This window comes from Somniosus microcephalus, chromosome 1, assembly GCF_052327205.1.
Source record: "Somniosus microcephalus isolate GS21.2 chromosome 1, FLI_Smic_1.0, whole genome shotgun sequence".
NCBI lineage: Eukaryota > Metazoa > Chordata > Chondrichthyes > Squaliformes > Somniosidae > Somniosus > Somniosus microcephalus.
Window position 1 is genome coordinate 409935590 of NC_140987.1, and position 26873 is coordinate 409962462.

At 43.4% G+C, this 26873-nt stretch overlaps 1 protein-coding gene across 2 annotated transcripts in view; it reads right to left on the reverse strand.

The window, feature by feature from the left end:
• Positions 1-655: 655 nt before the first annotated feature.
• Positions 656-26873, reverse strand: part of fdx1b (ferredoxin 1b) — a 55317-nt gene continuing 29099 nt past the window's right edge. The window contains exons 2-4 of one of the 2 annotated variants that reach the window (XM_085998881.1): positions 14337-14461; positions 13753-13882; positions 656-6746 (exon numbers count right to left, since the gene is read on the reverse strand). In XM_085998881.1, coding sequence (XP_085855007.1) covers positions 6635-6746; positions 13753-13882; positions 14337-14461 — 367 coding nt within the window. In that variant the 3' untranslated portion in view covers positions 656-6634. Of the gene's footprint in view, positions 6747-13752; positions 13883-14336; positions 14465-26873 lie in introns of both variants that reach the window. The other variant, XM_085998871.1, reaches the window with a different exon arrangement.

A 26873-nucleotide genomic window follows, 5' to 3' on the forward strand; every position in this document is an offset into this window, starting at 1 on the left:
TATTACCCTATTATTTGCACATTTCTCTGAGATTTGCCTACATATCTGTTCCTCTATCTCCCCCTGACTGTTTGGAGGCCTATAGTACACTCCCAGCAAAGTGCTTGCCCCCTTTTTGTTTTTAAGCTCCACCCATATGGCCTCATTAGAGGACCCTGCTAATATATCATCCCTCCTTACTGCAGTAATTGACTCCTTAATTAATATTGCGACACCCCCTCCTCTTATACCTCCCCCTCTGTCTCGCCTGAAGATTCTGTACCCCGGAATATTGAGCTGGGGCCATGGCCTGAATTTTGATATTTGTTTATTTGGTGCTGAAAATTCATTGTAAGCCTTTTGAATTAATATCTCCACATCTTTGGAGTCAGTGAAATAAACAGACTTCTGTTTTAGAGAACAGATTTTGGTGTCTGGTTTACCTTTTATGAATTTCCAGAATGCCCACAGAAAATTGGACAGATGGAAACTTCACTTACAGTCCTTTTAGTCAGCAGGAACTAGCTGCATTTCTGTGTTTCCTGCTTATTCTTAGACACCAGTGCTCAAAACTTGTCTTAGGATCGTTGCATAATTCCTAACATCAGCGTCAGTAAGTCTTTTTGCTCTTTTCTCTTTATGCATATGTCATTCTCAGAAGAAGGTTAAAGACAGCTTCTGGCAACACAGCTTTTAATGAAAGTTTTCATTATATTCAGTAAGCACAGCTCTAGTGTTGAAACTGTCTGCCTAAATTTTAAACATTATTAAATGACCAAGTATAGATGAAAGAGTAAGAAAGAACTAACATTTATACGGTGCCTTTCACATCCTCAGGACGTCCCAAAGCACTTCACTGCCAATTAAGTACTTTTGAAGTGCAGTCACTGTTGTAAGGTAGGCAAAGACAGCAGCCAATTTGTACACAGCAAGGTCCCATATATAGCAATGAGATAAGTGACTAGATAATAGGCCGGATTTTGTAATAAGAATAATGGTGAGGCTGACAGCACTCACCGTTATAACAGGGTAAATCAGACAACAACTTCTGGCATCTGCACATGCGCAGTTAAATGTGGAAATCCAGAGGTTACTGTCAGAGATACCCTACTCCTCCACAGGGTGCGCTGTAACAGTTCTTTCCGATAGACCCGGCACTGAAATGAATGCAACAGCTTGAATTTGCTGTTCTTGCCCACTAGTTCCTCACTAAAGACGGCTGAAAAAGTTAGGATTGTTGCATTCAGGAGTAAGTGAGTTTTTAATGGTGTGATAAATGATAATTACTGCCGAACAACTTCTCTGGCCCTGAAAAATTAATTTTACAAGTGTGGAGTCTCATTCCTTTAGAAGATTGGAGCAAGTCTCCGCTCTAAAGCCTGCAAAAACTTTGTGGGCAGCTGTCAGCGAGGTGAACGACATAGGATTACATAGGATATACGGCACAGAAACAGGCTATTCAGCTCAACCAGTCCATGCTGGCGTTTATGCTCCACTCAAGCCTCCTCCTGTCTTTCCTCATCTAAATCTATCAGCATAACCCTCTATTCCCTTCTCCCTCATATGCTTATCTAGCCTCCCCTTAAATGCATCAATACTATTCGCTTCAACCACCCCCTATGGTAGCGAGTTCCACATTCTCACCACTCTTTGGGTAAAGAAGTTTCTTCTGAATTCCCTATTGGATTTCTTGGTGACTATCTTATATTGGTGGCCTCTAGTTATGCTCTTCCCCACAAGTGGAAACATTCTCTCTATATCCACTCTATCAAAGCCTTTCATAATTTTATAGACCTCTATTAGGTCACCCATTCAGCCTTCTTTTTTCAAGAGAAAAGAGACCCAGCCTGTTCATCCTTTCCTGATATGTACACCCTCGCATTTCTGGTATTATCCTTGTAAATCTTCTCTGCACCCTCTCCAGTGCCTTTATATCCCTTTTATAGTATGGCACCCAGAACTGTACTCAGTACTCTAAGTGTGGTTTAACCAAGGTTCGATACAGGCTTAGCATAACTTCCCTACTTTTCAATTCTATCCCTCTAGAAATAAACCCGTGCTTGGTTTGTTTTTTTATGGCCTTGCAACTGTGTCACAACTTTTAGTGATTTGTGTATTTGTACTCCGAGATCCCTTTTTTCCTCTACCCCACCTAGACTCGCACCCTCCAAGTAATAAGTGACCCTATTCTTCCTACCAAAATGTAATACCTCACATTTATCTGTGTTGAACTTCATTTGCCAATTATATGCCTATTCTGCAAGTTTATTAATGTCCTCCAGTAATTTGTTGCAGTCCTCCTCAGTATTGACTATCCCCCCCAATTTGGTGTCATCTGCAAATTTAGAAATTGTGTTTTTGATTCTAAAGTCTAAATCATTAATGTAAATTGTGAACAGCAGTGGTCCCAGCACTGATCCTTGTGGAACACCACTACCCACCTCCTGCCACTGTGAATAGCTACCTTTTACCCCTACTCTCTGCTTTCTGTCTTGAAGCCAGCTAGCTATCCATTCTGCTACTTGTCCCTTGACTCTGCATTCTCTGACCTTGTTTATCGGTCTATTATGGGGTACCTTACTTATCAAAGGCCTTTTGAAAATCTAGATAAATTACATCTACTGCATTACCATTGTCTACTCTCTCTGTTACCTCTTCAAAAAATTCAATGAGTTTAGTCAAGCAAGACTTTCCCTTTTGAAATCCATGCTGACTATTCATTACTATGTTTTTGGTTTCTAGATGTTCTTCTATTTTCTCCTTTAATAGGGATTCTATTATTTTTCCTACCACCGATGTTAAGCTGACTGGTCTATAATTCCCTGGATATGTTCTATCCCCCTTCTTAAATATAGGTATTATGTTAGCTATCCACCAGTCCTCTAGCACTACACCTTTTTCTAATGAATTATTAAATATGTGTAGTAATGACTCTGCTATCTCTTCCCTAGATTCTTTTAAAATGTGTGGATGCAATCCATCCGGACCAGGGGTTTTATTCTCTTTGAGTTTGATTAGTTTATTTAATATATCCCCTTTTTTTATTTTAAATGCACTTATCTCATTACTAATCTCATCAATGTCATGTCCACCTGTTCTATCTCCCTGGTAAATACTGAAGCAAAATAATAATTTAATGTTTCTGCCATCACTCTATCGTTACCTGTGGTATTGTCCTGTCTATCCCTTAATGGCCCTATTTCCATCCCAACCCTCCTTTTTTATTGATGCGCCTGTAAAATATTTTACTATTTTGTTTTATGCTCCTTGATAATTTAATTTCATAGTTCCTCTTTGCCTTCCTAATTGTTTTTTGATTTCTCTCCTAATCTCTTCATATTCTCCCTTATCATTCTTTCCCCTGCAGTCCATGTACTTAATGTATGCCTCTTTCCTTACACTCAATTGTTCCCTTATGACTTTATTCATCCATGGAGTCTCATTAGTGTTTAATTTGTTCTTTCCTTTTAGCGGAATATATTGTTCCTGCACTCTGTTGAACGCCATTTCAAATGTTTCCCATTGCTGTTCTACATCGTTGTTTGTCAATATTGTTGCCCATTTTATTTTCCCATGTTCTATTCTCAGCCCCTCAAAATCAGCTTTTCTCCAATCTATTACCCTGTTTTTTGTCATACTTATGTCCTTCTCAATTATCACCTTAAAGCATATTATATTATGGTCACTATTGCCTAGATGTTCCCCAATTTTACTTCTCTTATCTGCTCTGGTTCATTCCCCATTACTAGATCCAATAGTGAATCCTCCCTTGTTGGGCTTTTTACATATTGGGTTAGAAAGGAGTCCTGTACAAATTGTAGGAACTCCATTCCCTTATCCCCTTTACCTACCTCATCTGTCCAATTAATATCAGGGTAGTTGAAATCCCCCATGATTATTATTCTATATTTTTTACTCATTTCCCTAATTTGTCTTCATATTTCTTCCTCCACCACCCTTCCACTATTAGGTGGTCTGTAGACTACACCTATTAGTGTGATTGATCCTTTATTATCTTTTATCTCTAACCATATGGATTCTATTTTTGTCTTGCTGATAGCTGTGTCACTTTTTTCTACTGCCATTACGTTATCCCTAATAAGTACAGCTTTTTCCCTCTCTATCTTTTCTAAATATATTATACCCTGCAATGTTTAATTCCCAGTCCTGTTTTTTTCTGTAGCCATGTCACAGTAATCCCTTCTATATCTGATTCCTTGCAACGCATGATTGCCTCCAGTTCCCCTGTTTTATTATGGACACTGTGTGCATTGCTGTACAGACAGTTTAACTCATTTTTAATAGAATTTCCTCTCACTTTATGTTTAACCATCTTTTTAGACTCCTGTTCTATAACTCTATTTATTCCCTTGCCATCAATGTCCTCCCTCCCTTACTATGCTCTTTTCCTGTTTTGTTTATAATAAGGCTGGTTACGTTGCTTGTCGATCCTTCCCCCTGAAGAGCGCTATTCCTTTGCCGCTGACCATAAAATCTGGGCCAATATGTTTTATTGCTGTTGATTGAGGAATAAAAGTTAGTCAGGACACCAGGAGAACTCCCCTGCTCACCTTCTAGTAGTACCATGGGACTTTTCACGTCCACCTGAGCAGGCAGACAGGGCCTCATTTTAACATCTACATCTCTCAGTGCCAAATTATGTGCTAAATCTCTGCTGTGGCAGTTGAACCCATCACTTCTGACTCAGATGTGAGAGTGCTACCACTGAGCTAAAATATGGCCTAATTATTTGGGCCTGTATTATAGTAGAATGTTAAATTTTACATCTGCATCCAGATAAATTTAGAATGAAGATTATGACAGCCGCATGCCCTATGCTGGTAAAGCTAGTACCATACAACCCAGAAGGTCCTAGGTTCAATTTCCAGTCAATGCTAAGTTAGCTGATCACTCCTGCATAACAATTGGGTACTACTATTACCTTCAGGGTCCCTAAACTAGGGAGGGAGAAAAATCAGTTAGCTTTCCTGGTTACTGTCCAGTGACTCCTGGCAGAACATAAACAGCAAAACTGGTCGCCACACAAAGCTTCAGATAAGGATGGACAATATCGTTGGTAAAGTGTCCAAATTTTTCTCTTAAAATCTCCTTAATGTCTAAGAACAGAGTGCACTAATTCACAGAAGTGAGGAAGAGCCAAACTTTGTGGGCTCCGTGTTACATATCAGGTACTAAGTGGGGGAGGGGAGCGAGAAACTGAGAATGAGAACAGTGACTGTCACTGGAGGCACAGAATCGGCTTTTGACCCACTAACCTTAAGCCACATTTATAACTTGCAGTCACTGTTTCCTGTTGAAAGAATCAGGCCTATGATGTACAGAGTTATAAAATAACAATATTTCCTTAGGGCACATAATGGTGCGGTGATATAGACACTAACCTTTCACCTCTGGGATCTGGGCTCAAAGCCATTTCAGACTGACGGGATGAATGTTTCCTTTGAAGCTAGCTGTGAAATGAGTTTGGGCCATCTCAGCCCACACCACAGAACTGCACCTAATTTGTTACTTATGTGGCAATCTCTTTTCCGAGGTCACAGATTAGTTGCTGTAGGACGTGGAAATAAGAGCGAGGTGAGGTGGGGTGGGAGGGGGGTGGTGTGGTTGGGACCGTGCAACCCATGCAATTGCACAGGGGCCCGAGCAGATCCAGTGAAAGGCAATAGTTGATCCCTGATCATTTTGTCAACTATATTTATGTAATTACCTATTGCAAACATGCCTTTTCACAATTGTACATGTGCGTATTTGACACCAGTTTGAGTAGGCAGTATTCAGGATTATTGTCTAGTAAAATGTAAGGGCCCCGAACCGAATCTTTGCACAGGGCCCCTGCAAGATAAACACTGTTCCTGGTGAAAATAGTAATATTGCTGCAGTAGGCATTGTTCTTCTGAGATTATGGCTGTTTTTTTTTATTCGTTCATGGGATGTGGGCGTCGCTGGGAAGGCTGGCATTTATTGTCCATCCCTAATTGCCCTTGGTGGTGATGATCCGCCTTCTTGAACCGCAGAGAGCAGTTAAGAGTCAAACCACATTGCTGTGGGTCTGGAGTCACATATATTTTCTTCCATTAGTGAACCAGATGGGTTTTGTACAACAATCCAGTGGTCATCATTACTGATACAAGCTTTTTATTCCAGATTTAATTAACTGAATTTAAATTCCCCTGCTGCCGTCATGGGATTTGAACTCAGGTCACTGGATTATTCGTCCGGGCCTCTGGATTATTAGTCCAGTAACATAACCACTATGCTACCGTACCCCTATAAGCTTTACTCTGTATCTAAATTGAGCTATATGGCTTGACCTGGAGATGCTTGTTGTTGATACTGGCTGAAGAAAGGGATAGTGTTTCACTCCCTATATCACTTCCTGAGCACAAACTTTACAAAAAGAAACAGTAAATTTCTACCGGGATTGGTCTACTGTACTTTGTTATGATGTCACTATCAAATCAGTTTAATGTTTATCCATTACAAGTCCCGTCCATCACTGACATCTTCATTGGCAATGCCACGGTTAGACTTTACTGAGAACTAGTTAAAGTTTCTTAATATAGTGTGGCGTAGTGTTGTCTCTTCTATAACAGGATTTCTGCCAAGATATGTTGGCATTGTAAAATGTTCCACATCACTGTTCTTTTGCATCGACTGATGTTCTGACATCAGACACTTCCTTTGGTACCTTCACAGTTATTCCATCCAAAGACTTCTTTAGACAAATCTGACAACCCAGGCGGGATCTGGAAATGAGAATGGTTAGTGCTGTGAGAACATTAAAAAAAATGTTTTCTCCTCTTGAGGGAATGAGAACATAAGAACATAAGAAATAGGAGCAGGAGTAGGCCAATCGGCCCCTCGGCCCTGCTCCACCATTTAATAAGATCATGGCTGATCTGATCCTAACCGCCAATCTACTATCACAGAACCATCTCCTGAATCTAACAGAATTAGACACACGAAATAGGAGCAGGATCAGGCTACACGGCCCCTGGGCCCGCTCCGCTACCCACAGGGCCATGACCGATCCGAACCTAGACTCATGTCCAAATTCCTGCCCGCTCCCTGTAACCCTTAATTCCCTTTACTTCTAGGAAACTGTCTATTTCTGTTTTAAATTTATGTAATGATGTAGCTTCTACAGCTTTTTGGGGCAGCATATTCCATGGGCCTACCACCCTCTGAGTGAAGTAGTTCCTCCTCATCTCAGTTTTGAAAGAGCAGCCTCTTATTCTAAGACTATGCCCCCTAGTTCTAGTTTCACCCATCATCGGGAACATCCTCCCCGCATCCACCCGATCCAACCCCTTCACAATCTTATATGTTTCAATAAGATCGCCTCGCATTCATCTGAACTCCAATGAGTAGAGTCCCAATCTACTCAACCTCTCCTCATATGTCCATCCCCTCATCCCCGGGATTAACCGAGTGAACCTTCTTTGTACTGACTCGAGAGCAAGTATGTCTTTTCTTAAGTATGGACACTAAAACTGTATGCAGTATTCCAGGTGCGGTCTCACCAATACCTTGTACAACTGAAGCAATACCTCCCTATTTTTATAATTTATCCCCCTAGCAATGAAAGCCAACATTCCATTGGCCTTCTTAATCACTTGCTGCACCTGCATACTAACCTTTTGAGTTTCGTGCACCAGGACCCCCAGATCCCTTTGTACTTCAGTACTTTCAATTTCTTGCCATTAAGATAATAGCTTGCTCTACGATTTTTCCTGCCAAAGTGCATAACCTCACACTTTCCAGTATTGTATTCCATCTGCCAAATCTCTGCCCACTTACTTAGCCTGTCTATGTCCCCTTGCAGATTTTTTATGTCCTCCTCACTCACTACTTTCCCTCCCATCTTAGTATCATCTGCAAACTTTGATATGTTACACTCGGTCCCCTCCTCCAAATCGTTAATATAGATTGTAAAGAGTTGGGGACCCAGCACCGACCCCTGCGGAACACTACTAGTTACTGATTGCCATTCTGAGAATGAACCATTTATCCCAACTCTCTGCCTTCTGTTAGATAGCCAATCCTCTATCCATGCCAGAATATTACCCCCAATCCCGTGATTTTTTATCTTAAGCAATAATCTTTTGTGTGGCACCTTGTCAAATGCCTTTTGGAAGTCTAAATACACTACATCCACTGGTTCCCCTTTATCCACCCTATATGTTACTTCCTCAAAGAACTCCAGCAAATTTGTCAAACATGACTTCCCCTTCATAGAACCATGCTGACTTTGTCCTATTAAATGATGATTATCCAAATGTCCTGTTACTGTCTCCTTAATAATGGACTCCAAAATTTTACCTACCACAGATGTTAGGCTAACCAGTCTATAGTTTCCAGCCTTCTGTCTACTGCCCTTTTTAAATAAGGGTGTTACATTAGCAGTTTTCCAGTCTGCTGGGACCTTTGCTGAGTCCAGGGAGTTTTGGAAAATTATTACCAATGCATCCACAATCCCTACCGCCACTTCCCTCAAGACCCTAGGATGTAAGCCATCAGGTCCAGGTGATTTATCCGCCTTGAGTCCCATTATTTTACCGAGTACCACTTCCTTAGTGATTTTGATCATGTTTAGCTCCTCCCCCCCTATAGCCCCCTGTTTGTCCAGTGTTGAGATATTCTTAGTGTCTTCTACTGTAAAGACTGAGACAAAATATTCATTCAGTGTTTTTGCCATCTCCATATTTCCCACCATTAATTTCCCGGTCTCATCCTCTAAGGGACCAACATTTACTTTAGCCACCCTTTTTCTTTTTATATAACTATAAAAACTCTTACTATCTGTTTTTATATTTTTTGCTAATTTACTTTCATAATCTATCTTCCCTTTCTTAATCAATCTTTTTGTTATTTTTTGCTGTCTTTTAAAGTTTTCCCAATCCTCTATCCTCCCACTAGATTTGGCTACCTTATATGCCCTTGTTTTTAGTCGAATACTATCCTTAATTTCTTTACTTAGCCACGGATGGCTGTCTTTTCTTTTACACCCTTTTCTTCTCAGTGGAATATATATTTTTTGGAAGTTGTAAAATAACTCCTTAAATGTACACCACTGATCATGTATCGTCTTACCCTTTAATCTATTTTCCCAATCCACTCTACTCAATTCCACTCTCATACCTTCATAGTTTCCTTTATTCAAGCTTAGCACGCTTGTTTGAGATCCAACCTTCTCACCCTCTAATTGAATATGGAATTCAACCATGTTATGGTCACTCATTCCAAGGGGATCCTTTACTCGGACATTTTTTATTAATCCTGTCTCGTTACACAGGACCAGATCTAAGGTTGCTTGCCCCCTGGTCGGTTCAGTTACATACTGCTCAAGAAACCCATCCCTAATACACTCAATGAACTCATCCTCAAGGCAGCCCTGCCCAATTTGATTTGTCTAATTAATATGATAGTTAAAATCCCCCATAATTATAGATGTTCCCTTATTACAAGCCTCAACTATTTCCTGATTGATACTCCATCCAGCATAGTTGCAACTGTTCGGAGGCCTATAGACTACGCCCACTAGTGTTTTTCTCCCCTTATTATTCCTTACCTCCACCCAAACTGTTTCATTATCCTGATCTTTTGACCCAACATAATTTCTCTGTATTACAGTGATTCCTTCCTTTATTAACATAGCCACCCCACCTCCCCTTCCTTCCTGCCGGTCCTTCCTGATCGTTAAATAACCTGGTATGTTTAATTCCCAGGCATTGTCACCCTGCAGCCATGTTTCTGTAATGGCCACAAGATCATACCCATATGTAGTTATTTGTGCCATTAACTCGTCTATTTTGTTACGAATGCTACGTGCATTCAGATAGAGAACTTTCAAATATGTTTTGTGACACTTAGTTCCTGCTTTTACCCTTTTTATTACTTTACCTTTTACTCCATACCTTCTGCCCCTTCCTGACACGCTCTGGTTTTTAATTTCCCCACTGCTACCTAAGTCTATGACCTTCTCTGTTGTCATTTTTATTATTTGCTCTCTAGGAACCTCCCCCGCACTAGTTAGTTTAAAGCCCTCTCTACAGCCCTAGTTATATGATTCGCCAGGACTCTAGTCCCAGCACTGGCCAAGTGAAGCCCATCCCAACGGAACAGCTCCCTCCTGCCCCAGTACTGGTGCCAGTGTCCCAGGAAGCAAAACCCATTTCTCCCACACCAGTCTTTGAGCCACGCATTTAACTCTCTAATTTTATTTGTCCTAGCCAAATTCGCTCGTGGCTCAGGTAAAAACCGTTGAGGTTCTGTTTTTTAATTTGACTCCTAGCTGTTCATACTCCTTTAACAGAGCCAGCTTCCTAGTCCTATCTACGTCGTTTGTACCAACATGGACCACGACAACTGGATCCACCCCTTCCCACTGCAAGTTTCTTTCCAGCCCAGAGAAGATGTCCTTAACCCTGGCACCAGGTAGGCAACACAGCCTTCGGGACTCTCGCTCTCGGCTGCAGAGAACTCTATCTATCCCCCTAATAATACTATCCCCTACCACCAACATTTCTAGTTACTCCCCCCTCTTGAGTTACTCCCCCCTCTTGAATGGCCCCCCATTCCACGGTGCTGTGGCCAGGTTGCTCATCCTCCCTGCAGTCCCTGCTCCCGTCCCCACAGGGAGTAAGAACCTCGAACCTGCTGGACAAGAGCAAGGGCTGCGGCTCCTCCAGCTCTACCTCCTGGATCCCCGTACGTGCCTCACTCGTAGTCACACTGTCCTGTCCCTGACCATGGGCTACATCTGAATTAATTAACTTCATAGGTGTGATCACCTCCTGATACACAGAGTCCAGGTACTTCTCCCCCTCCCTGATGTGTCGCAGTGTCTGAAGCTCAGACTCCAGCTCATCAACACGGAGCTGGAGTTCCTGTAGCAGCAGACACTTGTCACAGACGTAATCACCATGAGCCTCAATGGGGTTCACCGGCTCCCACATCTCGCAACAGTAACACATCACCTGCTCTATTCTATGTAATTAATTAAATTTTTTATTGTTAGTTATGGACACCCTCTGCCCGATTATAGATGCTAGTATCCCCTTTAATTAATTGGATTTAATTTAAATCAATCCCTCTAATTACACCAGTTAAATGGTTTACCAACAGTCACTCTGCACCAGAAAGGCCTTATTAACTACAACCCACAGAGTTGAAGTTTGAAAAGAGCACCTAACACCCCACTTACCCTAACTCACACACTTACCCAAACTCACAGCACTCTCTGCTGACTCGCACTCAGTGCTTGCTCGCACTAGCCTGGTCTTTTTATACTGTTTGTTCATTATTGAGGCTACTAAGGTTCAACTAATTTTTATCACCAGCAAAGAACACAAACCGTGATCCCACCTGATCTTGCCCCTTGTCCAGTTCTGGATTTGTCAAAAGGCTGTCATTTAGCCAGAATTGGTGGCTGGACTTTAGGGACTGTTATACTTTGAATTAGGTATGTCTAGATTTTATCTGATGCAAAAGTGCAAAGATTGATCTCGAAGCAGAAATAATTTCATGGCAAAAATATCTGATCTAAAATGCTGAAGGTCACATCTCATTTAAAATAAAAGCTTCTGATCTTTACTTGACCAAATGAGTCACAAAGTAAATATTCTGGTTGGGGTTGTTCTACAGCTTTCAGTACCACCAGCACATTTATCAGTATTCTCAGATCCTGATCAGATCTTTCTTAGACAGCCCAATATTTCTGAATTGGTTGATAAATGCACATAGCTGAGAACAATGTGAAAGCGACAGACTCAGGTTACATAGTCTGAGTTGGGTACATCTATGCTTTCACAGAGCTCTGCTCAATGCCATCAAATGGCAGTTAAACTTTAATATTATGCATCAGGTAAGGACACAATTTGGCTTGGCTGTGATATTCCCACAGTAGAATAGCCTGCTGACACTCACTGTCAGGTTTCACATGAACAATAACCACTTAGGCAAAATACTGGAGGGCATCGGGTGCCGCGGACCTTACGGCCTTCAGGAGAAGCGGAAATGTAGGAAAACTGATTACGATTCTCTTCAGCATGGGAACAACCAAAATGAGCACATTAAGCACTATTTACATTTTGCGTTTAGACATCTCCTCACAATAATTGCAGTGGATGTATATATAATAAGTAGGATATTGAGATAGTAATAGTGCAGCACTAGGCTCAATTCGCTCACATGAAAGACTCTGCTCACATCTGTGGTCCTTGTGATGCTCACAGATCAAATGGATCCAGTCATGCTCTAGACACTGGCATTTTGCTGCTTTCAGCTGACCGAGAGGACATTTCTAGAATGAGTCAGTTTTCTTCCATGTGGGAGCTCTTGTCTATTAGCATTCCCTTTGAAATAGTGCTGCAGAGATAGCTTCAAGGTCCCTCAACAGTCATTGACCTTTAATACTACTTGAAAGGACAAGGGTGAATTTCATCTGCTAATATAAGCTAAAGTAGCACACAGGGTGGTCCAAGTTTCTATTTTTTATGCTTATCAAGGTGAGGGATGTTAGTACTGGGAAACATAAGGCTTTGCATTTCATACAGCTAGTGTCAGCATTGAGTATTCTCAGCTCAGTTTTAGTATGAGCTAGATGTACAGTGAAGCCCCCTCTGCTATGTCCTAACCTCTTAGGAGCACCACACACTGCATCAGTATGACATTTATTCACTATGCACATCAGCCATCCGTGGTCTCTCTAAGTGACATTGCCAGTAAGCAACAACAAGTGCTCTTCAGGTGCAGCAAGACATATCAAAGCACTTAATGTCAGAAGGGGAAAACAGTGGATTCTGAACAGGATGGGAAAAGGGAAAAATGAATAAGGCAACCGAGAAAGACTGGAGTCGGCAAAGAACTCAGCGTGACTGAGTCCCTGGCCTAGAAATTCGTCTCAGGCGGTGGTACAAACCGGGCGGTATCGGATCGGCCACCTGTTACACGCAGCGCCTGATAGTCAGTTCCACTGCAGTCAACGGAGCTGAATACCAGGCACTGAGCATAACAGGCGGCCGATTCAATACCGCCCGCGTTGAGCCACCGCCCGAGATGAATTTCTAGGCCCCTGCCTTTTTCAGGTGGGTTGCACTGGACTCCCATCGGAATTACACTGGAGGAAACACAGGGCCATTCGTTTAGGTTGTTTTCTCTATAGCCCCGAATAACTCAGGTGGCTAAAGCCATATGTGAAAACCACAAAAAGCAGAAGATTCTGGTTTCAACTCCCAGCCTGTGTTGAATGAGCTGATCAGCTGGTGGGTAGAGGTACGTGCCTCACTATCCCTGGCCCCAGGAGAGCAAAACATTCAGCCTGTGTTCTTGTTGAATCATTTAAGAAGCAAACAGTCAGGTGCTGTGATGAGGGCACTGTAGGTTTTTTTCTGAATGGATGGGCTAAATGGCCTTCCTCAACATAAACTATCTTATGATCCTGATTGTTATCCAGTGATTCCTACTGGAAAAATGTTTGGATGTCGGTTGACAGGGCCTGGCTCAGCTATGATCCCTCCATGGTTGAATAATGTGCTGTCACTCATTCTCTGGGCTCACACATGAAGAAGAACTACCTGGGTAAAGTACAAGGCAGCTAGTGAACCCCATGAAGCTGTCCTTCAGTGCCTTTGGTGGAGGGGAGGGGGGATGTTGTTAAAAAAAACATTGTAGTTGAAAGGAATTTGACTGCAATTATACACAATAGACTTACAGCTAGAACACAATCTTAGCTGGAAAAGCAGTTCTTACGTGTTAGTCAGTCCAAAGGCTAAATCCAACATGTCCAATTCTTCATCTGCGATCGCATCCAAATTTTCAAAAATCTCCTTGTCAAAGATTATGTGGCATGTTGAACAAGCCAGGGTTCCTTCACAGGCACCTGCAGCAATAACAAAAGTTAGATTTACTTTGCTTTCTTCCCGCCCTCCCTCCTGAAGGCTCTGATCTTGCTAAGGCATAGTTCCGCAGGCACTGCCAGCTCTCCAGTACCTTACCAAGGTGGCCTTTATTCATCTATAAGCCTGTACAAGGAATGTCAGCCGGCTATTTGATCATGGAGAGCAACACAGCCAAGCCTGATCTATGGTGGGATGCCTGGTGGCATTCACTGCTATGTCTCAAGCAGGAAGGATGGTCACTAAGGCAAAGTACTGGAGGACAATTGTTGCCAGTGGAACCGTATCTCAGCAGAAATCAGCGCCTTCAGAGCAGGAGAAGAGAAAATTGCATGAAGTACAGCTTTGAAAACTGCACAGACAACTTAGCCCATTGACTGTCTGAAATATGAATACAAGTAATGTATGAGATTGACATTCTGTATTTTGGACACTCACCAAATCCATCAATATCTAAGTTGTGGTTGATCACAACATCAAGCAGACTTTCACCTTCCTTTGCCACTGCAGTTAATTTTTCATTATCTCGATTGATGAAGTGCACTGTCAGTTTATCATCTGACCTGCTGGAGCATTAAACAAGAAAACAATTAAATCTCTAGTCGAACCAAAGCTAAATGTTGTACTCAGCAATTCATTTAAATTCTATAATTACAGGGAACATGATAAAATATGGAACAAGAAAAGCACATTCATTCCATCAAGCCTGTTCTTCCCATAGACCTTGTACAATCTCCCCTGCGCCTGAATGGGGAGGCCCAAGGCGCCCCCGATATTGGGCCTCAGACCCCATTAACATCAAGCTGGCGAGGTGCTAAGAATGCTGCAGTGCCTCTCAGCTAAGTGAGGATCAGTTCAGGGGGATCGGTGCACAGGAGAGGGGAGAACTTGGAGGCCGGAGGGGAGATAGATCGCGGGCCAGTTGTGGGGAGATAGATAGGGTCAGCGGACTAGTGATCAGGCTGGAGGAATAGAGATCAGGCTGGGGAGGTAGAGCTCAGACTGGGGTGCGGGATTGGTAGCCATGGAGGTTGGGGGGTTGGGGCGGGGTAGCGGTGGCCAGCAAAGGCCCCCGCTCTTTAAATGTGGTGTCAAGAGGAGCACTCCTGCTACTCCCAGTTCCACATTCAGGTAAGTTACTTACCTTCTTTGTTGCAGGCGATCCCTAGGGTTGGTTTCCCTAAGTGCAGCCCACGATGGCTGGTCAACAGACTATTTGATCACGGGAGTCATTGCCGCCAAACCTGATCCTGATCTCACTTAATAATGTCCATAAATGGGTACTTTTCAGCTGAGTTACTGGATAGTGATCAGGAACAAGACCTAATTGATTTTTCCCCTCTCCAGTCCTGGAGTGCTAGACAAAGTGTAGCTGTTACAGTTTTGTATTTTTACTCTAAATATTTTTCTTTGCCTCAGCATCTCCGACCACTCCCATAAACAAACCCTCATCCCATTGACGTAGAGTGTGCCTTTACCTATCTACTCAATATGAAGGTAATTTGTAGTGAAGCCAGAGATCAAATAGAAAACCTTAGTTACAGGAAACTTTCAATTAACCGGCCCCTAAATAACTGGAAATGTCAGTTAACCGGCAAAATTCAGGAGTAGATTCAGGTAACTTTTATTACTTGCCTTGCTCCATGTGTTGCTGTGCAAGGGTGTGGCTGCAGCTGTTGCTAAGCTACAGAGATGCTTGCAACTTGTGGCCATTGTTTTCACAGAAAATCACAGAAAATCACAGAAACCACACAGTGCAGATAGAGGCCATTTCGGCCCATCGAGCCTGCACCGACACATATCCCACCCGATCCCCGTAACCCCTACACCAACACATATCCCACCCTATCCCCACGTATTTAATCCCCCTAACACTAAGGGTCAATTTATCATAGCCAATCAACCTAACCCGCACATCTTTGGACTGTGGGAGGAAACCGGAGCACCCGGAGTAAACCCACGCAAACCTGTTGCTAAGCAACAGGGTTTGTTGCTTTATACGGAGCTCTCAGCTCCGTATCTTTTACTATAGCGTTCGATTATCCGGAATTGTTGATGAACCGGCACCACGTCGGTCCCGTCCGTGCCGGATAAAAGAAAGTTTCCTGTACTGTATTTTGGCTACTGATTATATCATGTTCCCTCACATGATCTTCCTTGACTTCACTAGACCATGGCTTCAGCTATAGACTGCCAAACAGATTTATGAACCAATAAATGGATAAGTGACCAGAAGCAATGGCACACTGTAGATTTACAACAGTTTCTGTTGTGTATGTACCTTTAAGGGAATAACTGGTCTCAGACTGCAGTACCGGCAGTGACCACCCCTGTATAAAAGGCCCTAGCAGGCTTCTGTAGTTTCAGTTTCCAGGTTGTCTCCATTCAGTAAAGACTTGTTATAATCAACTCCTGCAGTCCGTGTCTCAATTATACACGGACATAATACTGGCGACGAGTAAGAAATGAACTTACCTGCAACTCGGCAGCACCTCAGACGACGTTATTGAAGGTCGAAGCCAGAAGAAAGAAAAAAATAATAATCCAAAGAAACTCGAGAAACGGGCGTCGACCGTGGGCAACTGCCCTCCAAATCATCGAATTGAAAAGTGCAGGAGAGACTGTCGAGAGCCAGGCTTGGTTCTCCAGTCTGTGGTTTCCCAGCTAATCGGGCTGGTGGCAGGTAGTGCACTGATCCTTCCTGGGCTGCGGCGGGCTAGAGCTCGATCGGGTGGCTCTGCAACGGGGCCGGGCAGCGAGTCGGGAAGCAAAGAGAGAGAGATGGTGGAGCACACAGGGCACGGCCGGTGCTTCGAAGCCGGGCAGCGTTCGGACCTAAGAAGAGGGAGGGAAGTGTCCCAGAGGGTCCGCTCCACGACGGGAACGGTTCTTCAATTAACGGAGCAAATATTGAAGCGCGATAGAAAAATAAAAATACCGCGGAGAGCGGCGTTGGCAGCAGCGATCGGGGAGGCATGAAGACCAAAGGGCGTCGCCATTACAGGATAGTAAAATAAATATAATCGCCAGCAACAGCGTTGGCAGCAGCGGCAGCGGCGGGAAAGCGCAGGAGGTGCCATCTTAACTCGGCGGGGAAGAAGGAAAAGCGCGGGAGGCGCCATTTTGTTAAATCGGGGACGAAGGCAAAGCGCGGGAGGCGCCATCTTAGATTTTCAAGATGCCAAAGACTGGCGATATCACTGCCTTCGATAATGCAATAGAAGACTGGACCACGTATGTGGAAAGAGTCGAGGTATATTGCGAGGCAAACGATATAGCCGATGAGAAAAAGGCATCGGTATTGCTAAATTTAATGGGCACAAGAATGTACGGCCTATTGCGGGACCTGATTACTCCAGCCAAACCGAAGGCGAAGAGTTTTAACGAAATTGTTGCTATCCTACAGGAACACCTAAATCCTACACCGCTGCTGATAGCAGAAAGATTTAAATTCCACAGGAGAAATCAGCATAAAAATGAGAGCAATGCTGATTACCTTACGGAACTACGCAAGCTATCAAAGCACTGCCAGTTCAGAGCAGGACTGGCAGATACCTTACGGGACAAATTTGTCTGTGGACTCCTGAGTGAAGGAACCCAGAAGAGGTTACTCTCAGAGAAAGAGCTGACGCTAGATAAGGCTTTCAGCGTGGCAGTATCGTACGAAGCAGCAGCAAGGGGAGCTGCGGAAATACAACAAAAGCCACAGGAATACGGCACCCACAAAATGACACGGGGATTTGCAAAATGTTATTGCTGCGGCAGAACAAACCATGACCAGAAGGACTGCTGGTCCAAGGACAAAATATGCAGGCAATGCGGAAAGATGGGACACATTGCACGAGTTTGCAGGTCTGGGAAGAAGACCAACGACAACAAAAAGGCTACTAAGGAACCGTACAGGAAAGTACAAGACAGTAGTTCCGAAGACCAGATGAGCGATAGTGAATCCGGGAACAAGAGACTAAGCTGTCTCAAACTTCACAACGTAATCGCAAAAGAGGATCACCGAGCCATTTGGGTCACCCTCACGATAGCAGGGTCCCAAGTCAAAATGGAATTGGATACAGGATCAGCTCTAACCGTCATGAATCGACGAGACTACGAGCGGCTATTCTCACACATTCCCTTGAGAGAGACATCCATTGTCTTGAGGACGTATACGGGGCAAAAAGTATACCTCAGTGGAAAAATAAGGGTGCCTGTTGAATACAACGGCAAGAAAATACGGAAATTATATCTCTACATTCTGCAAGATGGTGGACCACCGTTATTCGGACGTGAATGGATCAGAAAGATAAGTTTAGACTGGCACTCCATTCAGGCACTGACGGTGGCTGGTAAAAAGGATGACGACGTCACTCCTGGACGATTGTCAACAATCTTAGCTGATGCCAAAGAGGTATTTCAACAAGAACTGGGCACTCTTAAAGGCGTAACCGCCTCGGTAAAAATAGAGGAGAATGCAATTCCCAAGTTTTTCAAAGCAAGACCGGTACCATATGCAATTCGCCCAGCCGTCAAGGCAGAGCTGGAGAATCTGGAGAATGCAGGCATGTTATCTAAGGTAGACTGGAGCGAATGGGCGACACCCATCGTCCCTGTCATGAAGAAAACGTTAAACAATAAGTCTGAGGAGCCAAGGAAGGTTCACATCTGTGGGGACTTCAAGGTGATGGTGAACCCAGTCCTTCACACAGTACAATATCCTCTTCCGAGGATAGAAGATATCTTCGCCTCACTATCTGGAGGGAAGCGTTTTACAAAAATTGACCGAGCACAAGCATATTTGCAGATGGAGGTTGAAGAATCCTCTAGGAAGTATCTCACGATAAACACTCACAAAGGTCTTTACCAGTATAATCGACTGGTATTCGGAGTAGCATCAGCTCCGGCAATATGGCAAAGAGCGATGGAACAAGTCCTGCAAGGGATTCCAGGGACTCAGTGTTACTTGGACGACATCCTAGTGACAGGTGAAGATGACAGTGAACACCTTGCCAACCTAGAGCAGGTGCTCACTAGACTACGTGAACATGGGCTACGAGCCAGTCGCCCCAAGTGCAAGTTTTTTAAGAAATAGATATCGTATTGTGGCCACGTGATTGATGAAGAGGGGTTGCATAAGTCCCCTGACAAAATTGAAGCGGTAGTTAAGGCTCCAGCGCCTGAAAATGTGTTGCAACTGAGGTCATTCCTCGGATTGGTGAATTACTACCATAAGTTTTTGCCGAAATTGTCCACAATTCTGCATCCGCTGAATGCCCTACTACGAACGGGAGTAGCATGGAAATGGAGCGATGAATGTAAGCGGGCCTTTCAGAAGAGTAAGGACCTAATCACTTCAAGAGAAGTATTGGCTCACTACAACCCATCACTACCGATAAGACTGGCGTGTGATGCGTCTCCCTATGGCATTGGGGTGGTACTGTCACATAAATTCCTTGATGGTTCAGAGAGGCCGATAGCTTTTGCGTCACGCTCGTTAACTTCAGCCGAGCGTAACTACGCCCAGATTGACAGAGAGGCCCTCAGCCTGGCGTGGGGGGTGAAGAAGTTCAATCACTACCTGCACGGTCAGAAATTTACTCTACTAACTGATCATCAACCTCTCGTCTCCATTTTCAACCCTCAGAAGGGCGTTCCGATAATGACGGCACAACGGCTACAGAGGTGGTCCCTTTTCCTAGGGGCACACCAATATGACATCGAGTACAAAGGAACTAAACAGCATGGGAATGCTGATGGATTGTCGCGCCTACTGTTGCCGACGGTGGAAGAAGAACTGGCAGTGGATCCAGTGGAGTTATTCCACTCGACTATTGTCGAATGTCTCCCAGTGACGAATGCAAACATAGAAAAGGAAACACGAAATGACCCGACACTCTCCTGGGTCTATGATTTAACGGTGAAGGGATGGCCAGCACATGGCGAACCACTGCTGCCAGCATTCTTGCCGAGAAGAGAACAGCTGTCAGTGTGCAGAGGAACCTTGATGTGTGGATCCAGAGTAGTAATTCCACCCAAATTGAAGGATAGAGTGCTCAATGAGCTTCATGAGGGTCATCTGGGAGGGGTAAAAATGAAGAACTTAGCCAGAGCGTTTGTGTGGTGGCCGGGAATCGATAGAGAAATCGAAGAGATGACCAAGAGCTGTACAGGATGCCAGAAGGTCCAAAACGCCCCACCACAAGCCCCTCTACATCCATGGGAGTGGCCCTCATCTCCATGGCAAAGGGTGCACATTGATTTTGCTGGTCCATTTATGGACTCGATGTTTTTAATTGCGGTGGATGCACATTCAAAGTGGCCAGAGGCAATAAAAATGTCCTCAACCACCACAGAAAAAACTATCACAGTCTTACGAACCATATTCGCCAGGAATGGGCTGCCTGAACAGATTTGCTCTGACAATGGACCACAGTTTGTGTCTGAAGAGTTCCGGAGGTTCTTAAAGAACAATGGTGTTAAGCATTACACATCCGCCCCATATCATCCAGCCACTAATGGATTGGCCGAGAGGTTTGTTCAAACATTCAAGAAGGCTATCAAGGCAATGTGTAATGAAGATATACCCCTACAACACAAGGTGGATAACTTCTTGTTTGCCTACCGGAATGCGACACGTGCGGTTACCAACCAAACTCCAGCCATGATGTTCTTCAATCGAAGACTACGATGCCGCTTGGATTTGGTTAAGCCAAACGTCAGAAGAGATGTGGAGAACAGGCAGTTTCAGAATATGAATGAAAGGCCGACCAGGAGTTATAAGATAGGTCAACCAGTTTTGGCCCGGGACTACCGCACAGAGAAATGGCAGCCAGGAACGATATGTACACGGCAAGGACCTCTAATGTATACCGTGGATGTTGGAAAGAGCATTGTAAGACGCCATGCTGACCAGATTCTAGAGTCACTGGAAAACGGCAACTCCACACCACGATCTGATACACCTGGCGATGAAACCGAAGTACCAATTGCATCTACCGCAGAATCGGTGATATTGGAAGCAGACGAACCAAACAACGACATTGATCCCGACTCAACCGTGCCAGAAGAACCTGATATCCCAAAGAGGCGTTATCCAGACAGAATCAGGAAGCCTCCTCAAAGACTGAACTTATAATTGCTTAACTTCAACCAATGTATCTAGCAACCGTAATTGTAATTGTAATTAGTTATTATTTAGTTGTTAAATGAATGTTATGTACTGTTTATCTAAAAGGGGAGGAATTGTTGTGTATGTACCTTTAAGGGAATAACTGGTCTCAGAATGCAGTACCGGCAGTGACCACCCCTGTATAAAAGGCCCTAGCAGGCTTCTGTAGTTTCAGTTTCCAGGTTGTCTCCATTCAGTAAAGACTTGTTATAATCAACTCCTGCAGTCCGTGTCTCAATTATACATGGACATAATAGTTTCAGGCCTAACTATTCCTCCCTGGAAGTAGGATAAATAACAAACAGGCACATCGGCTGTGCTAAAGTGCAATACTAACCTTTACATTGTGTTTTTTTACTGACCATCCACTCTGGCCTATTTACCTCTATCTGATAGCTTTAGATAGACTTCTCAACTTGAATCAGACAGGCTGAGAAATACTTCTTTAAAATCAGATCGGGACAAACTAAATTCAATTATGTCTCTTGGGTCAAAAAGAGCAGCCAATCAAACATGTACACAAATAAAACCCACAAGAGGCTTGATTTTAAATGCAGTGCTTTCCTCTCGCTCAGGCACCTGGCTAGACACAAGCTCTATATTCTAGGATCATTGCATCAAAACAAGTTGGCCCATTTTCTGGGAGTGAATCTGGTTATTAACCTAATTTGTATCATAACAGAGAGAAAGAAGCCAATGCAAATGATACATTTTTGTCACAACAGTGCCATACCTTTCACCCAGGTGAGACCACCAATCTAGGCACAGATTGGGAAAATAGCCTCAAATCTTCCAGTTTGTATGGCTTTGTACAACAGTATGTATACCCATCAGGAGGATTACTGATGAGTGTAGTTAAGATAGTGTCAATTATTGCACGTCATTAGAAAACAAGGGCAGACAGATATGCGAGGGGAAGGCTAAGAATGAAGGTGAACTGTATCATCAGTGTAAGGACAACTTGTAACTCTTTATCAATGTCAAATTTGTTTTTTGTTATATTTTGAAGTTTCTCCTTGTATCCTGATAAGTTTCATATCAAAACCATGACCCACAGTCTTGAAAGCAATGCGTTCAATATCTGCAAGGTTGCTTGTAAGATATATTGGTGACACATATCAAAGTTGGTCAAGAAATACATAAACAGTCAAGGAAAGATGCCATGGTCATTATGTCTTTCCCATATAAATCAAAAACAGATTGATAAAAGTAGTTTAGAGGAAACTGTACAGTTTAGAAACATAGAAGATAGGAGCAGGAGTAGGCCATTCAGCCCCTTGAGCCTGCTCCGCCATTTAATGAGATCATGGCTGATCATCCAAATTCAGTACCCTGTCCCTGCTTTCTCCACATATCTCTTGATCCCTTTAGCCTTAAGAAATATATCTAACTCCTTTTTGAATATATTTAATGAATTTGCCTCAACTGCCTTCTGTGGTAGAGAATTCCACAGGTTCACCACTCTCTGGGTGAAGAAATTCCTCATCTCAGTCTTAAATGTGACCCGATTCTGGACTCCCCCACCATCGGGAACATCCTTCCTGCATCTAGTCTGTCTACTCCTGTTAGAATTTTGTAAGTTTCAATGAGATCCCCTCTCTCTTCTAAACTCTAGTGAATATAAGCCTAATCGACCCAATCTCTCCTCATATGTCATTCCTGCCATCCCAGGTATCAGTCTGGTGAATCTTCGCTGCACTCTCTCCATGGCAAGAACGTCCTTCCTCAGATAAGGCGACCAAAACTGCACACAATACTCAAAGTGTGGTCTCACCAAGGCCTTGTACAACTGCAGCAAGACATCCTTGCTCCTGTACTCGAATCCTCTCGCTATGAAGGCCAACATGCCATTTGCCTTCTTAACCGCCTGCTGCACCTGCATGCTTACCTTCAGCGACTGGTGCACAAGGACACCCAGGTCTCATTGCACTTCCCCTTTTCCCAATCTATTGCCGTTCAGATAATAATCTGTCTTCCTGTTTTTGCCACCAAAGTGGATAACCTCGCATTTATCCACATTATACTGCATTTGCCATGCATCTGCCCAATCACCCAACCTGTCCAAATCATACTGGAGTTTCTCTGCATCCTCCTCACAGCACACACGCCCACCCAGTTTTGTGTCGTCTGCAAACTTGGAGATATTACATCTAATTCCCTCGTCTAGATCATTAATATATATTGTGAATAGCTGGGGTCCTAGCTCCGATCCCTGCGGTACCCCACTAGTCACTGCCTGCCACTCGGAAAAAGACCCGTTTATTCCAACTCTTTGCTTCCTGTCTGCCAACCAGTTCTCTATCCAAGACAGTACCTTACTCCCAATCCCACGTGCTTTAACTTTGCATGCTAATCTCTTATGTGGGACCTTATCGAAAGCCTTTTGAACGTCCAAATACACCACATCCACTGGTTCTCCCTTATCTATTCTACCAGTTACATTCTCAAAAAATTCCAGTAGATTAGTCAAGCATGATTTACCTTTTGTAAATCCATGTTGACTTTGTCCGATCCTGTCACTGTTTTCCAAGTGCTCTGCTATTACATCTTTTATAATGAGTGCTAGCATTTTCCCTACTACCGATGTCAGACTTATCGGTCTATAATTCCCCATTTTCTCTCTACCTCCTTTTTTAAATAGTGGGGTTACGTTAGCTATCCTCCAATCCATGGGAACTGTTCCAGAGTCTATAGAATTTTGGAAGATGACCAGCAATGCATCTACTATTTCTAGGGCCACTTCCTTAAGTACACTAGGATGTAGATTATCAGGCCCTGGGGATTTATCGGCCTTCAATCCCATCAATTTCCCTAACACCATTTCTCTACAAATACTGATTTCATTCAATTCCTCCCTCTCATTGGACCCTATGTTCCCCGACATCTCTGGGAGGTTATTTGTGTCCTCTTTTGTGAAGACAGAACCAAAGTATGTATTTAATTGGTCAGCCATTTCTTTGTTCCCCATTATAAATTCCCCAGATTCTGACTGCAAGGGACCTACGCTTGACTTCACCAATCTTTTTCTCTTCACATATCTATAGAAGCTTTTACAGTCAGTTTTTATGTTCCCTGCAAGCTTACTCTCATATTCTATTTTCCCCCTCTTAATTAATCCCTTTGTCCTCCTTTGCTAAATCCTAAACTGCTCCCAATCCTCAGGTTTGCTGCTTTTTCTGGCCAAATTATATGTCCTCTCTTTGGATCTTATGCTATCCCTAATTTCTCTTGTTAGCCATGGTTGAGTCACCTTTTTTGTTTTATTTTTATGCCAAACAGGGATGAACAAATTCTGTAGTTCATCCATGCGGTCTTTAAATGTTTGCCATTGCCTATCCACCATCAACCCTTTAAGTAACATTCCCCAATCCATCCTAGCCAACTCATGCCTCATACCATCGTAGTTTCCTTTATTTAAATTCAGGACCCTAGTCTCTGAGTCAACTACTTCACTCTCCATTTTAATGAAGAATTCTATCATATTATGATCGCTCCTCCCCAAGGGGCCTTGCACAACAAGATTGCTAATTAATCCTTTCTCATTACATAATACCCAGTCTAAGATGGCCTGATCTTTAGTTGGTTCCTTGACATATTGGCCCAGGAAACCATCCCGTATACACTCTAGGAATTCCTCCGCCACAGTATTGTTACTAATTTGGTTAGCCCAATCTATATGTAGATTAAAGTCACCCATGATAACACTTATTAACAGGTCACCCTTATTGCATGCTTCTATAATTTCCCATTTAATGCCATCCCCAACCTCAGCATTACTGTTTGGGGGTCTGTATACAACTCCCACTAACGTTTTCTGCCCCTTGGTATTTCTCAGCTCTGCCCATACAGATTCCACATCATCAGAGCTAATATCCTTCCTTACTATTGTGTTAATCTCCTCTTTAACCAGCAATGCTACCCCACCTCCTTTTCCTTTTTTCCTGTCCTTCCTGAATATTGAATACCCCTGGATGTTGAATTCTCAGTCTTGGTCACCCTGGAGCCATATCTCCGTAATCCCAATTATATCATATCCGTTTACATCTATTTACGCAACTAATTCATCCACCTTATTACAAATGCTCCTCGCATTAAGACACAAAGCCTTTAGGCTTGATTTTTTTAAACTCTTAGCCCTTTTAGAATTATTATTTACTGTGGCCCTGTTTGATTTAAACCCTTGATTTCTCTGCCTTCCACTTTTGCTTTTCTTCTTCCTGTCTTTTGTTTCTATCCTTGCTTCCCTTTCCTCTGTCTCCCTGCACAGGTTCCCAACCCCCTGCCATGTTAAAACATGTTTAATAATAACTGATTTATATAGCATTATGCTTTTTATTGTGCCAGTTTTCTCCTCTCCTGAAGACTGTCTCCTTGCTGAAGTACAATTCAATGGGCACAGGGCACTAGGCACCCTCTAGTACCCCACCAAAGTGGCCATTGTTCATGTGTGAGCCCAGAAAGTGAGTGTTGGCAGGTAGAACTTGAGCAAATAATCTATGTTAACTTCAGTGCAGACTAAGGGAATGTTGCTATATCAGAGGTGCCATGCTTTGAATGACATGTCAAGCCAAGGTCCCATTTGCTTGTTTTGGTAGTTTAAGTGGACGTTAAAAATCTCAAGGTGCTATTTGTAGAAGCTCAGAGAGTTCTTCTGGTGTCCTGACCAATATTTCACCTTCAACTAACATCACTAGAAAAACAGAATAACTGATCATTCATGCCATTGCTGCTTGTGGAACCATCTTCTTCTTCTTCTTAGGCAGTCCCTCGGAACCAAGGGTGACTTGCTTCCACATTAAAAATGAGTTCTCAGGTGGCTGATGAGTCCAATGGGGCACCTACAGTCTCTGTCACAGGTGGGACAGACGGTGGTTGAAGGGGCGGGTGGGTGGGGTGCTTGGGTTGACTTGCGCTCCTTCCGCTGTTTGCACTTGGCTTCCGCTTGCTCCCGGCGAAGAGACTCGAGGTGTTCAGCGCCTTCCACTTTGTGCGGTCTTGGGCCAGGGATTCCCAGGTGTTGGTGGGGATGTTGCACTTTTTCAAGGAGGCTTTGAGGGTGTCCTTGAAGCGTTTCCTCTGCCCACCTGGGGCTCTCTTGCCATGTTGGAGCTCCGAGTAGAGCGCTTGCTTTGGGAGTCTCGTATCGGGCATGCGGACGATGTGGCCCGTCCATCGGAGCTGATCGAGCGTGGAACCATAAGAGAGTCATGATAGTGCAGAATGACAGCCACATTTGCCGAGATAGCATCAGTCACTGTACTTCAAAGAAATGCATTGTATGTGAAGTCATTTCTGAGAGACATGAAAAGGTGCTATTTAAATGCAAGTCTGTCTTTATTTACTTTCTCTTAGTTATGAAAGCTTGAAAAATACTTACTTGTAAGCATTTCTGAGAAATCACAAGGCAATTATTGACACTATCTTAATGACACTTGTAAAAATAGTTAAATAGATCAAAATGGAAAGTTTTCTCTACCTCTGGAACTTTTTATATAAAATTATAGTACTCAGGCAACAATTTAAGTGACACCTTGTAAGTGTAGAAATTTGTATGACTTGTGGATGTTAACACTGTGCCAAATCACTTCTGATGAAGGGTCATCGACCTGAAACGTTAACTCTGTTTCTCTCTCCACAGATGCTGCCTGACCTGCTGAGTATTTCCAGCATTTTCTGTTTTTATGTGCCAAATCACTTGCCTGGTCAGGAGAAATAAATAAAGACACAGCTTCTTTGGTTCTGTCACCCATGCACTTGTTTAACAGAAATGCATAGTCACCCACTATTAATTCAGTAGCAGTTTTGGCTCCTGCCGG